Source organism: Physeter macrocephalus, chromosome 1 (assembly GCF_002837175.3).
Source record: "Physeter macrocephalus isolate SW-GA chromosome 1, ASM283717v5, whole genome shotgun sequence".
NCBI classification, from domain to species: Eukaryota; Metazoa; Chordata; class Mammalia; order Artiodactyla; family Physeteridae; genus Physeter; species Physeter macrocephalus.
Window position 1 is genome coordinate 40,091,410 of NC_041214.2, and position 14,925 is coordinate 40,106,334.

At 35.7% G+C, this 14,925-nt stretch overlaps 1 protein-coding gene across 9 annotated transcripts in view; it reads right to left on the reverse strand.

Moving 5' to 3' along the window:
* Nucleotides 1-14,925, reverse strand: part of TBC1D5 (TBC1 domain family member 5) — a 553,958-nt gene that overhangs the window by 260,313 nt on the left and 278,720 nt on the right. For all 9 annotated transcript variants that reach the window (XM_055078836.1, XM_055078755.1, XM_055078770.1 and 6 more), the window contains one exon: nt 14,078-14,147. In XM_055078836.1, the coding sequence (XP_054934811.1) occupies nt 14,078-14,147 (70 nt within the window). The remainder of the gene's footprint in view (nt 1-14,077; nt 14,148-14,925) is intronic.

Consider the following 14,925-nt stretch of genomic DNA (forward strand, 5'->3'; position numbering starts at 1 on the left):
CTAGAGGGGTGTGATAGGGAGGGTGGGAGGGAGATGCAAGAGGGAAGAGATATGGGAACATATGTATATGTATAACTGATTCACTTTGTTATAAAGCAGAAACTAACACACCATTGTAAAGCAATTATACTCCAATAAAGATGTTAAAAAAAAAAAAAAAAAAAAAAGAGAGGCAGGAATGGGCTGTTTCATTTCCCCTGCCAATGTTAGCAGATTAGTAGTGGCTGCCCTGGAAGCACTGTGTTCAGGATTCTGAGAACACCTCTGTGCTCCTCAGGGAAGAACATTCACTGGCCATGAACACTACAATAATTTCTAAATAAGTGAAATTAATTTTTGCAGCAGCAATGGATGCCTTTCATTTAAGAAGAACTATTTAGGTAGTTAAGGCTCTTGCAATTTTTTTTTTTTGACATGGAAATCAACTAGAATTTGCAGTGAAGAAATACAGCTGATGATCGTAAGGAGATAACTATTTCTAATTATATATTTTAATGTATTTTCCCAAGATATGCGTATAAAATTAGTATGAAACTGGTTAGCACCTTCTCAATTTAATTGTTTACATACTTTGTAACCTAAAGAATGCAAAAATGACGAGGCAATTCTGGAATTAAAAATTTCTGAATTGTTGTCCCAAATGAGGATACACTAGAGAAAATAACTTTATACTATATATTTTATATGATGGGTTTACCCGATTTTCTGGCTTTATTTAGACAGGGAACAATGTCTCTGTGGAGCTAACGTAAGAAATCCAGACAATTACAATAACTGAGAAGAGTTCATAGACTACACACTACATACTACTACAGTCTAGTACTGAGTATCTCCAATACTCGGTCAAGAGGAGCTACGCTGGCTTTTACTGATAATAAAGTTGCTGAGTGGAGCAGAGGAGGGCTCGTCACCACAGGGAAGGTCGAGAAGTCACAGACAAGCTGGGGGCGGCGGGGTGGAACAGGAGCTCTCAGAGATGGCCCTGTGGTTTACAAGGTCACCAGTCAACCATCGTCATCTCGTCTTTGAGATGTGACTAGAGGAACAGTAGAACTAAAGGCCAAGTCAAAGGAAGGTGGTCTTTAAGGCAGACAAGATAGGTAGAATACTTGAAGGTGAGGAACCACAGGTAAGAAAACTGCATCTGATGCACAATGGTTTATACAATTTTATAATCCTAAAGTGCATGCCAATATGTGAGATTGCCATATTAATTACGATAATATTAGCTTTATCAAATGCAAAGGGATAAAGGACTCAGTAAAATTTTTAATCTGTATAGAAATATATCAGGGAAAGATTTCTCTTAATGAAAGGGCTGTACCATGATTCCAATATTCCACATAGAAGAGTATGTGCCTTTATACCAATTTAAAGGAGTGGTTTTTAAAATACTATCGAAATAGAACAAGGAACGTCTAACTTAAAAATCAAAGGAAATAAGAGAAGTGTAAATTAGGTATGTCAGCATCAGACTATAAAGTGTGGCACCAGATCTGGGTAAGCTACAACATTAGGACTGCAGGTGCCAAGATCAACCAGATAAACACTGATGTTATCTATAATTACCTCATTTTTAGCTTAAATCACAGGTAATGAGGGAACTCAGAGACTCTAAAAGGCAATTAGAAACTATACTGGCTTTTTTGCTTCCTATATCAGGAATTTTTAAAAACTTACTTTTATTTAAAGCTTTTTTTTCCCCTCCATAATGAAACATCAGGGCATATTACATATACATATATAAATACATATAAAAACAAAAACAACTCACAATTACTCACAAGCCTAAAATGGATTTCTTCATATTTCTAGGTGAAAAATGTTCTCATGTGATGAGGCATCATCGAAACAAAGGCAACTGATAGTTCAGCGTGTGGTGGTTTGTTAAAATTAATTTACAATGATGTTTTGACTCGAGTTTGGATTTAACTGTGAATTGAGAAATCTTGAGCTTCCACATCAATATTCACAAGGTGGATAACAACTGAGTTAGCAACAGTTTTGGACTGTCAGATATAATAATCTTTTTTTAAAAAATAACGTATTATTTTCTTCAAAATATAGTGTTTAAGAGCTTCTAAATTCAGGATCATATTAAAAGTACTCAACAAATGTACTTTTAGAAGAGAAATAAGAAAAGCTGTGTCACGAGGTTAAAAAAAATTAAGCACATAATAAATCATATTACTAATCAAAGGATCAAACATATAGAAATGAGGTGAGAAAAGGACCTGTTCCAGACAATCGCTACGAAGTTGTCTGAAATGAAAGTTTTCTATTCCATGGTTTACTGATGTTTCTTACATAATTAACAAGTAGGGGAAATCCCTTTCTTCGAGACACCTCGGTGCAGACCTCCACCTTCTTGGCTCCCCTGTCCCGCCCTTGTTTTCCTTGCTATTGGTGATAACCAGCATGGACTTGATATCTTATTTTCTATATGATAAGGAATTTACCACACACTCTATGATGTAAACAATACTGCAATGGAAATACTTACAGAATTGAAAACAAATTATTCTCTGGTCATTTAGAAGAAAGCATTGATTTCCCAAAATCTGATGTCCTAATTAAAAGTCAATCCTGTTTCTTAAACCATGTTTTCCAAGACTGGGTTGACTGGTAGGGAATAACACATATAGAAATACATGTAGGGAACACATATAGAAATACATGTATTTTTGAAATAAATACTTTCTCTTAAAAAGATTTAAGTGGATTATATTTTAACTGAATCCATCATTCATTTGATGACCAGCACTATGCAACAGAACTTCCTGAGATGACAGAAATGTCTTCTATCTGACCACCCAATATGGTAATCACTACTCACACGTGGCTACTAAACAGGTGAAATATGGCTAGTGCAACTGAACGACAGTTGTTTATTGTCTTATTTTAATTAATTTAAACCTAAACTTAGCCCCATGTCACTAGTGGTTCTTATATCGGACAGTGAAACTGTTTTAGGATGATAAACCATTCATATATACATTCCCTTTTAAAGTAACAACTAAAAAGGTTCAAGAGATATAAAGATAAATATGCACATGATACATACTCATATAGTGTCCCTGGGGAAAGAAGACAGAAATACATTAAAAGCTAGACTACAAGTGGTTAAAAAATCAAGATGATTCTGTGAGAGACGTAACACAGTATAAAATTCACTCTAAGTAAAATCAGATATACATGTAAAAGTTTTTTCTTCTTTTTTTCTTTTTCGTCTCTTAGCTCACTGCCTCTCACTGTGTTTCTGTCTCCATCACCACCCTCTGCCTCCTGCTTCCTCCCACCTCCCTCTTCACTCACACACACACACTCACACTCACACACACACCACTCACACACGCACACACTCACACAACACACACAAACACACACACGCTCACACTCACATTCACACGCACACTCACACATACACACACACACACATAAAAGTTAGAAAAGCAGATCTTTAGTGATGACAGTGGTACATCTGTAAGTTACCAAAAATGATTGATACTGGGAAGAATCAGACCTGAGATTTGGACTGTGAGCATATTATAACCATACTTGGCAAGAGACTGGCTCAAAGATCCTGGAAACGGTAATTTAAAATGAAGATCAACGGGCCATGTGATCAAATAAACTTTAGTTCAAGGTCAATGTGTACTTTATAATTTGTTAGACTAATGTACCTGGGAAAACAACTTTACATGGGCCCCTGGAAAAATAAGGAAATACCCCCAACCCCAGGGTGACTAGAAAACATCACTCATTTATAGTTAAAAAGAAAAAAAATGCACTGATTTTAAAAATCCATGCTTGAATACCTAATTTACCCAGCATGATGAAAGGCCAATGTATGCCATTTTCTCAACTCAAAAATGTTGAGAGTACCAAAACATTTCTAAAACTTAAAGGAATTTTTTTCCAGATGTGATATACATTTGGGAAATGCATGGCTATTTGCTTCTACATTAAATAACTCCATACTGCTTGGCTTTTGGAGTTTTCCATTCTGCTTTTAGTGGCATTTCTCTCATGGCCATCGTTTTCAGGGGATCAGCTATTGATTCATAAAAATAATATATTAGCTTTCAGAAATCCTAAATCTGCACCCGTCACTTGCTCACTTTTTCTTTTTTAAAACCAAGACAACAAAGTAAACTTTGAACTGTCATACATTCTAGCCTATTTCAATAACATAAACTATATTAGCATTTTGCAAGGAAAAGGAAATGAGAAATTAGATTAAGTGGAAGCACTTTCAGAACTGGAAGGGCTTTCCTGTTACTAAATCTACCTAAATAAACAAACTCTTTGGCTATTTTAACATTTTCCCCATTTCTAACTTTCTGATTACATCCTCCTTGGGTGAAGATATTAGAAATTTGACCTCTAAATAACTGATATGTTACTGCATCTACAAAGAAAAGAGGGGCGATCCCTTTTCTCAACACCGGACGCTGGGAAGACACTGAAGTGAAGGAATCAGGGTGTGGTGACCCGGGCCCAGCCGCACGCTGCTTCCCACGCAGGCCTGAACACCAGGGGGCGCAATACTTCTCTCACCGATTTTTTAAAACAGCTGCTCCACATCACAGTGGAAGATGAGTGGTTTTCTCACGACCTCCTTGCCCTAATTAAATTATGCTTCATAAAAAAATCCTCTGTTAATATGCAGACATACTCTCCACAGCTGAAATTTTATGTTATTTGAAAGTTCATGGACTTCAAAAGAACCCAAATCTAGTCCTGACTTCATAAAAGACCTTTTGTTACTTTGTTATTTGCTGTTCTGTTAGTTCATACACGTGATAATCCAGATATTCCCAAATGGATGCCACAAAACAATTATATGACCACAGATATCTTTATAATGAACGAGCGGGATGTTTTAGTAAAGTTGTTGCGTGGAATGCTACTATAAGATTGAAAATCAGCACCGGAAGAAAATTTTCATTTTTTCTACAGAACTTTTAAAAATACTATAATTCGGAATGGTACCTAGAGATACAGAGGCAGGAAAATGGGCTCCTTCTCTAGGGAGCAGGCTCCATCAGTCGCTCAGGGGGCAGCAGGAGAAACGGGGGTGGGAGCAGTGTTCAAAATGCCAAACAGACCACTCTGGCTTTATTTATTTATCCTACTCCCTCCACCCTACCCCAGATCTCTCAGGTGGGAAAAAATGAGGTCAGAATACAAAGGAGAGACTCAGGCTCTGGGCGTGGCCCTGTGGTGGGGTGGAGGAGGGGCGGGCAAGCAAACGACAGGAGTTGCTTTGGAGATTTTAAATTTACTCTTGTGAACCGAACAAGATCCAAACAACCAGAGCTCTGTGCCTGATTCAGTGATAGTGGGGCTCTACCACTCAAGGGAGCTTTAAGATCTAGAAGCATGTTAAAAATTGGAGACCGAGTTAAGAGATGGTGCGTAACTATTCTGTTTTGCTTCAGATGGGTTCAGAGACTTGGTCATGTCATCCAAATTATTTTTCTAATCTGAACAAGTAGCTGGAAATACAATCTTTGAAACTCCTTGAGAATATGTCAACCAGACTAAACTACTTCTATATCTATCTCAGAAAAGTGCCTCTATAATCATGGAATGAAACCTAGGTCCATATGTTCAGATGATACTAGGACATCTTTTTAACTTTCAAATATTCTCTCATTACCAGGCTAATTTTATTCCATAGCTGGTTTATTGATTTCTCCCTTATTTCTAGGCACATAATATTCACTCTCAATTGTAACATTATCAACTATTTCATATAATTTTGTGCAATTTAAAGATTCACATTTTCAACTCCCAGTTAAAATTTTTGATCACTGATTTAGATATATCAAACATCTATGATACACTGAAATTTACTGTCAAAATAGCAGTTCCTGCAAAGTAACAATGTCACCACAATGAAACAGTTATATGTAAATACCCGTGTTGTATGAGTTTGTCACTGATAAATACAAGGCCAACCGAATCTACCCATTCTGAGTGCCCCAAACCCCCAAAGAATGCACTGCTGCAGTAGAAAATGAAGAATGTCTTTGTTAATATTGTTCACCTCCCGGAAAACTCCTGTTCATTTACTTTGTCTAGCAAACATATCCTTCCTCCCAACCACAACCCACCCTCAATATTAACTAGCCCGTCTGGTATTCCCCTAGTTCTTGGTGAAATGCCCCCACGATGACACCAGTCCTCATGTATGCTAGTTGCTTCCATGTCTGTCTCCCCTCCTAGATCACGAGTGCACCAAGAGTAGGGTCTTTGTTTTAATCTTTGTCTAGCACACTGGCTGGCCTGTAATGGGTGCAGAATAACGATCTGCAGAATGAATGAAGATATGTTAGATCTCATGATGAACAACAACAAACTTTCATATATATTTGGGTTGGCCAAAAAGTTCATTTGGGTTTTTCCATACGCCGGAATGGAAATGGGTGTTTATATATATATATACATATTTGTTTATATATGTATAAACAAATGTCAGAAAAGCACTTTTGAAAGCTCTGGATTAATAATAAATGAAAAAATAGGATTATTAACCACTGCCACTTTCCCTCAAAAGGCAAGGTAATCTGATATAGAAAAGAGACAAATATTAAATACTAATTTTATTAAAATATTCTATGTAAATTTCACCCTTAAACTATATCTTTGAGACTTATAAATTGTCCATCAAATCAAACATCAGAAATTTACTGCCACTTTAAAACTACATAGAATTTTAAAATACTTCCCTGGTGGCGCAGTGGTTAAGAATCCGCCTGCCAAGGCAGGGGACACGGGTTAGATCCCTGGTCCAGGAAGATCCCACATGCCAAGGAGCAACTAAGCCCGTGCGCCACAGCTACTGAGCCCGTGTAACACAACTACTGAAGCCCGCGTGCCTAGAGCCCGTGCCCCGCAACAAAGAGTAGCCCCCGCTCTCTGCAACTAGAGAAAGCCTGCGTGCAGCAACAAAGACCCAATGCAGCCAAAAATAAATAAAATGAGTAAATTTAAAATACTTTTCTGAGATGAAGGCCAACTTTGTTAGGTGAAAAAGTTGATTAAAACTTAAAGGAAGTTTTAGAAAAGAGAGAAAAAAAGAAGAAACTAGTATTGTTACTCACTATGTGTTAGGTGACTGGTCCAGCAGTTCTACACATTTGTAGGTATGCCCTCCACAACTCTGTGATATAGGAGCTGTTAATACTCCAGCTTCACAAATGAAGTAATTAGGAATCAGGGAGGTTAATTACCTTGCCTAAGATCACACAGTCAGTAAGTGCTGGAGAGAAGATGTAAACTTTATTCTGTCTTATTTCTGTGTATTTTTTCTAAACTGTTTCCCTAAATTATGTATTTATTCTTAAGAACTTAAAGAGTCAGTGAGTGTCATATAATTATACAGATTCTCAACAAAATACAGGCATCACATCAAAGTGAGGAAAGCAACTTTCTAAGAATCAGGAAAGAAACCCTAATTCTAGATCCTCTTCTTTCATCTATTTACTAAGCTATGTCCTGGAAAAATAATTTAAAAGGCAAGGCCTCAGGAACTTAAGATGAGTGGGTGGAGAAGGAGTGGGATGGGGAATTCAGTTTGGTCTTGATTATCTTTAGTATGTGTTATGGACTGAATGTGGCCCCCACAGATTCATGTTCTGAATCCTGACACCCAGTGTGACAAGTGTTTGGGGGTGGGGCCTTTCGGAGGTGATTAAGTCACCAGGGCTGAGCCCTAATGAATGGAATTAGTGCCTTTACAAAAGAGGCTCCCAGAGATCTTTCTTGCCCCTACAGCCAAGTGAGAACTCAGTGAAAACACTCCATCTATGAACCCGGAAGTGGGCTCCATCAAACACCAAATCTACCAGCATCTTAATCTTGAACTTCCCAGCCTCTAAATTGTGAGAAATAAATTTCTGTTGTTAATAAGCTACCTAGTCTCTGGTATTTTGTTATAGCACCCCAAACAAACTAATACAGTATAACTTTCAATAATTAAATTGTTTCTATAATTCCGTATTCCTAAAAATAATAGATTAACAAATTTATATCATTCTAAGAGCCTAACCAGAACCTAGATTTCTAATTTTAAATCCAAAGTATGCTTTTGCCCTATTATCTCTAATATTTTGAATCACTGCTTCATTGTCATTTCAAGAGACATATGACCCTCTTACATACAAATCGGGGTGAGGAGGAAGGTACTATACCAACAATAAATGTAAATGATGTAAGGATATTTCCCACATCCTCCCAAATTATTAATTACACGTAAATAGGATACATAAACGTCTTTGTGATAAAACTTGAAGCCTAATTTTAAAAATTTCCTCACTGACTAAAGAAAGTTCAAATTAATGGTTTTCTTCCTTATTCAGAAAAAGACAACTTTTAAATTCAAAAAGCTAAACCAACTATAATTTCTTAAAAACTTTTAACCAACTTAAACAGCCTTTGACTCTGTGGGCTACAGAATACACCATACTGAGAAAGGGAGGCAACTGTGGAAGCTCTGATCAATATCAAGAAATAAGAGAAAAACAAATACCATATGCTAACACATATATATGGAATCTAAAAAAAAAAATTGGTTCTAATGAACCTAGGGGCAGGACAGGAATAAAGACGCAGATATAGAGAATGGACTTGAGGACACGGGGAGGGGGATGGGTAAGCTGGGACGAACTGAAAGAGTGGCATGGCCATATATACACTACCAAGTGTAAAACTGATAGCTAGTGGGAAGCAGCCACATAGTACAGGGAGATCAGCTCGGTGCTTTGTGACCACCTAGAGGGGTGGGATAGGGAAAGTGGGAGGGAGACGCAAGAGGGAGGAGATATGGGGATGTATGTATACGTATAGCTGATTCACTTTGTTATAAAGCAGAAACTAACACACCATTGTAAAGCAATTATACTCCAATAGAGATGTTTATATATATATATATATATATATATATAAAAAGAAATAATGCCATCAGTACTTTAGCGCCAAGTGCCTTTTTATTTTCTTTCCTTAAAAAGAAAATAAAATATATAAAGGGGAAATTTTTCCCTTATTTCTTCAACAAAAGTTCTTTTGAAATATGAAACTTGGTCTTTCTTTAGAGGGAAAAAACTATGAAGCCAAAAAGAATGAATATTTCTTAGTTAAAAAAAAGTGTGTAGTTTATAGTCCTTATTCAAGGACTACACATTTTTCAAGGCTCAAGAGTCACCCCGTTATGCCAGTTGTAGGATTTCCTAATTCAAAAGACACACATAAGTATTTTGCAATTCTTTTTTGCATTCAACTACCTATGTTTTTTAATTCAACATCAGGGTTTCTGACTAAATCATTATAAGTTTTGTTGATCGGCTATGACTCGTAACTGAACAATCACTGGTCGTTATTATTTTGAACTGTCTCCTGGAGTCAGCATTTCATTTAAGGTATTATTTGAAAATTATCCAATTGTCAAAATCCAGAAGATAATACATTTTTACTAATGGCACCGTTTGGGAAAATACACTAAAAAATGGTACCATGTGAAATTAAATTGTAAAAATAATTAGGGTCAGCTAAGATGATTTACCACTGAATACACAGAATCTAGAAAATCGGAGTTAAATAGACAAAATTATTTTAAAATAATCTAAAATGATTTATATTCCATGCTATGCCATTTATACAATGCCAAGATGTTGTCTGAAATTTAAGCAATATTTTGAGTTTCCCAGAGAAACTCAAAATAACTGGTCTGAGTTTTCTCTAAATTGACTCTTAAAGCAACAGATTTTAACATGAATTTGTGGCTACATAAACACAGCCTAACTCTTTCAAAAATGAGGTAAAAATGAAGTTATTTTTATACTGGTAATTATAACATTATACTTTTAAAAGCTTTACACTGACTCAAAAAACCATACAGACTTCCAATGAACTTTTGCAGAATATCATAATTTGATCAATCAAGATATTTAAAAACATAGGGTAAAAAAAGGAAAATTTTTAAATGCTCACCTTCAATTTATTTCATAGGTCACTGTTATACCATCTAATACGATAATTAAAAACATGCAAGCAGCTGGTACTACAGCTAAACAGATTAATGTAATAGTCTGTAGTCATATGTGCTGGCAAGGGGCTCGCCTCTTTGCAGAGGAGAAGGTCAGCTGCCCTTGGGAAGAGGAGGGGGGATGGGGAGAGAACACTCCTACCATGTGGCCCTGTGCTACAGTCACTAAGTTAAACATCTACTGCAAACTGCTCATTGGCAAACTACTTCTCTGCTTTCATACCCTCAGTTTGAAAGGGTCTCAGTTTTAATGGTGAAATAAGAAACAGAGAAAGCTCATTTAATCTAACAGAAAACATTAACACTAGTCTTTAAAAAGCACAAGGTATACTGCATAAACCAGTAATATCTTCTCAATTCTTCTAATCTTTCCATTTTACCACATCACCTGCAAATGAGTTGGGAGATAAACAATTAAATTTTAACAGAAACTTCCAAATCAAGATCTAGCTATTACCCAGGCACCATATAATCATCATACTGGTGCCTTAGGAGTTAAATGCAGCTGTACTCTATATGAATCAATGAAGCAAACCACAAGAGACACAAATCCAAAGTGAAACCTCCTAGCCTCTGAAAAACAAACCTATGAGACTTAGGCACATAAAGCTATAGATACAGTCCATTGATTGTAAATTTCAAACTTTGTCAAAATTCCAAAAATCCACCTCTGAACTTATACTCATAATAAAACATCTTCCTCTTATCTCTACTATGTGTACAAATGTGTTATACAAAGGCAACCTGGAATATACAGCAGAGACAGAGTATCAAGCCTCGGGTTAAGCTTGTTCTTAGCCTCCTTTCTGCTAAAAAACAAAAGTTATTTTCCTGTAAGACATTTTTTTTTTAAACCTTCCTTTTGGTGTCTCTACATTAGCGCACTGTAAAAATATACTACAATACCAAAAGATTAACAATGATGACAATGATGAGGATGACATGGACTGGAAGATAAAAGCAGCTAATATTTATTCAGCATTTGCCACACAACATTAGCCCATTAACTCCTTGTAACAAATGTGTTTTATTATCCCCACATTCAAGGTGAGGAAGCTGAGCCTAAGACTTGTCCAAAGTCTCCATTTGGAATCAGGATACGAACCAACTCGCTATGTTTAGATATTATTAATAAACAAAAACCAAAACAACAACAAAAAAAGAGACTGTGCCCTCTTATAACTGACCATCTAAGACCACAATAATATAAACAAATAATGGAAAGAATATAGACTTAGGTGACCAATTCAAGACTGAATTGGAAAGTTAATAAAACCTTGGCACATGCTATAAAAGGGTACACACGTGGAACGTTAAGTGAACACTAAAGCAGCAAAGTTGCCAGTTCACATGAGGTAAGCACAAAGAATTAATAATATTAATGCATGGCTTTGCATTTAGATTTTCAAAAGGCTTTATCTTATACAGTCCAATCTCGATCTTTAAAACAGTTGTGAGAAGGAAGCAGGTCAGACATTATAATGTCCATTCTATAGATAAAAAACTAGAGCTAATAATTATCCCAAGACACAGCATATATAGCTTGAGTATCCTAGTACTAGGTTGACAGCCAGAATTATCTGTGAAGAAAGGTCAGGATTTCTGAGGTGGTTTAAAACACAAAGGTAGACTTGTTAGGCTAAAGATATTTGACGGTTGGAACATTCACATTTTTCTAATAAACTATTTCTACTTGTTTTAAAAGAGCTCCGATAGTAATAGAAAAATAATTTTCATTTTCAAAAGTAAATTTTATTGACAATTCTGTTGCCATTTTAGTGTGATTCTGCAACAATTCCTAGGTTTTATCAGTTAACCTGATATGAAAATATACCCTAGAGCTGTGCTTCTATGAATTCTGCATTTAACCCAAGTGTCAAATTCACAAGTAAGCTCATTATATTGTAAGAGCTATTGCCTATTCAGTAGAAAAATATTCATTTCACACCTTAAATACTATAATACTATTTAATAACAGCATTGGCCTGCCAACTATTAAAAGCACATTTTTATGCACTGTACTACCTGAGCTTTTTATCTTGCCTTTTTAATTACAACAATAAATTAATATCCTAACATTACAACACTGACAGGCATTGATTAAAACTATATTAGTTAACAACATTAGTATTTACTGTGCAAAGTTGCATTAGGAGTTTATTTTCAAAGTACAATTATCATTCAATAATACTAAGATACTTTAATCTTCAAACTACTCAAGAACAAAATAAACTACCAGATAACACTGTGCCTTCATATTAACACATTTCTCTTAACTTGCTGTCCATTAGTTACTATAATTAGCTAACTACAAATGTAGTTATGAAGTATAATTCACCAATGAAATTGATATATACATATGGGTTTTCCTGCCTTTGAAATACATCTTTATTTTCCTTTTGTCTTGGATTTTTTTAAAATGTATTTATATCTAATACTGATATTTCCACCATGGATTTCACACATATTATCATCTTAGCATTCCTCAGTTACATGACAAACATGAGTATTTATTTAAATATCTTTTACAGAGAGTTCCCTGGTGGTCTAGTGGTCAGGATTCTGCACTTTCACTGCTCTGGCCCAGGTTCAATCCCTGGTCAGGGAACTGAAATCCTGTAAGCTGTGCAGCATGGCCATAAATAAATAAATAAATATCTTTTATATTCATCTTTTTTTTTTTTTGGTATGATCAACATGTTCAGATAGAGAATTCTACCTATTATTTAATATGTCAAATTCCAAACTTAATATTACACTTCAGCACTAAAAGAAGGTTCTGGAGAACTCCAACATTTATAAGGTAGGATGCGTACAGAGAAAATATAATGACAACACGTGAGCTATTACTGCTGTGATAATACGCTTCTAGAACACCATGGGAACATAAGCCTTCTGTAGTATCCATGACACTTGAATGACTGATTATTTATAAAGACCCCAACTGGTACAAAGTAAAGATGTCAAGCATCTCAATTACCACCTCATTTCTGGAATTCACAAACAAACTGTAAAAACTTTCACAATTACCACACTTTTATTAAGTGCTTCCTGAATATAAGCTTGCCTGGGATCTGAAGAAAAAAATGACACATTTCCAGCTAGGTATACAGAATATGTGTTCAAGAAAAAGATAAAGATTCTCAGCATAAATTCCATATTTATTACAGAAAAGAAGGAATTATAGCTTAATATTCAAATGAGTTTCCAAGCGTACAGTGGTTCTTGCATATATTTTACAGCATCAACACACAAGTATCGGAACTTATTAACCATAAGGACAATGTACTCCAATTAAAGTACTTCTTCAAGAATCTACATTGCTACCTATAATGCCGAAATGTATTATTACTCAATCTCTACTTCTCATTCCCCAAAAGAAAACAACCTAGTTCTTATATCATTTTGGTTCAGTATATGAATTTTTAAATATTACTGGAAATACATTAATCTTTCTTCTTCCTAGGTTTCCCTGTTAAGAAGATACAAAATATATAAACATTTACTCAAGCAAATTCAAGTTATAAAGAGAATATTAACAAGTAACTAGATAAGATGCATGTTTCCTTAATTGCTGTATCCTTTTTAAAAATTGTTAATTGAAATGTAACTGCCCTGTTTGCTGAAGAGCCAAACGGGATGTTAACAAACAGCACTTAATGTAACCACGGATTACATTTTATACTCTCTGAGATGCTCACAAGCAATACACTCTGTATTAGCAGGAAACTTAAACAAAGGAAGCCTTTAGTACTGTAAAAGATATACTGGAAAAACAAAAACAAAAATGGATTATATTGAAGCTTAATACTACATGTGCATTCATTCTAATCATCCTACTCTGATAACGACAGATATCTACAATAAGTCCATCTACTCAAGAACTAAGAATGTTACATTTTCAATTACTCAATAAGTCTGCAGGACAATTGCATACCACAATATTTTTCACATTTGTCAGATTTTTTGGAACACTGTAAGATTAGATATCTTGTAATATTATATATCTATGTATTCATCACCTACCTATAGGAATTAAAAGTTCCATCAGAGTCTAAAGTAGAACTTGTTCTTCTTCCATTTTGATTTGAATCTCCTGGAAAAAAAAATTTTAAAATACTGAGATTATGAAACTTGAGTATTTCAGTTGAAAAGCTACTGTGTGACAGCTCCACGCAGTTATTGAGTCAAAAAAACAAATATCCCCTTATCCCTCCCCCAAATATCTTTTGTAATCAGAGTCCTTTAAACAAAAAATTCATTTTGATGTTAAAATATAGACTAACACCACCACTCCTAACCTGGATAGGAATACTACAGAAGTAACTGCAAACAGGAACAAATGAAGTATAATACAGCCATCTTCTGCTTATGAGTCACAGACAAAACTAAAATTTATATACCATTTAATCACAAACTAATGTTTATAAACAAAGGGCAACTTTTTATTAGTGTCCTGTCCACTGGCAGAGCCAAAAGAGAGCAGGTAGACAGCAGACTTGGAATACCCTCCCCCGGCCAACCTCACCCCCTGGCCCCCCAATCCTCTACTCTCTAGGAATCTGGTCTGCAGAGAGAGAGAACAGAAAGCTGAGAGGTGGTGATCAAGAATGCATTCTATAAAGACGCAGACCTACTAGAGAATGGACTTGAGGACGTGGGAAGGGGGAAGGGTATGCTGGGATGGAGTGAGAGAGTGGCATGGACATATATACACTATCAAATGTAAAACAGATAGCTAGTGGGAAGCAGCCGCATAGCACAGGGAGATCAGCTCGGTACTTTGTGACCAGCTAGAGGGGTGGGATAGGGAGGGTGGGAGGGAGACGCAAGAGGGAGGAGATATGGGGATATATGTATACATATAGTTGATT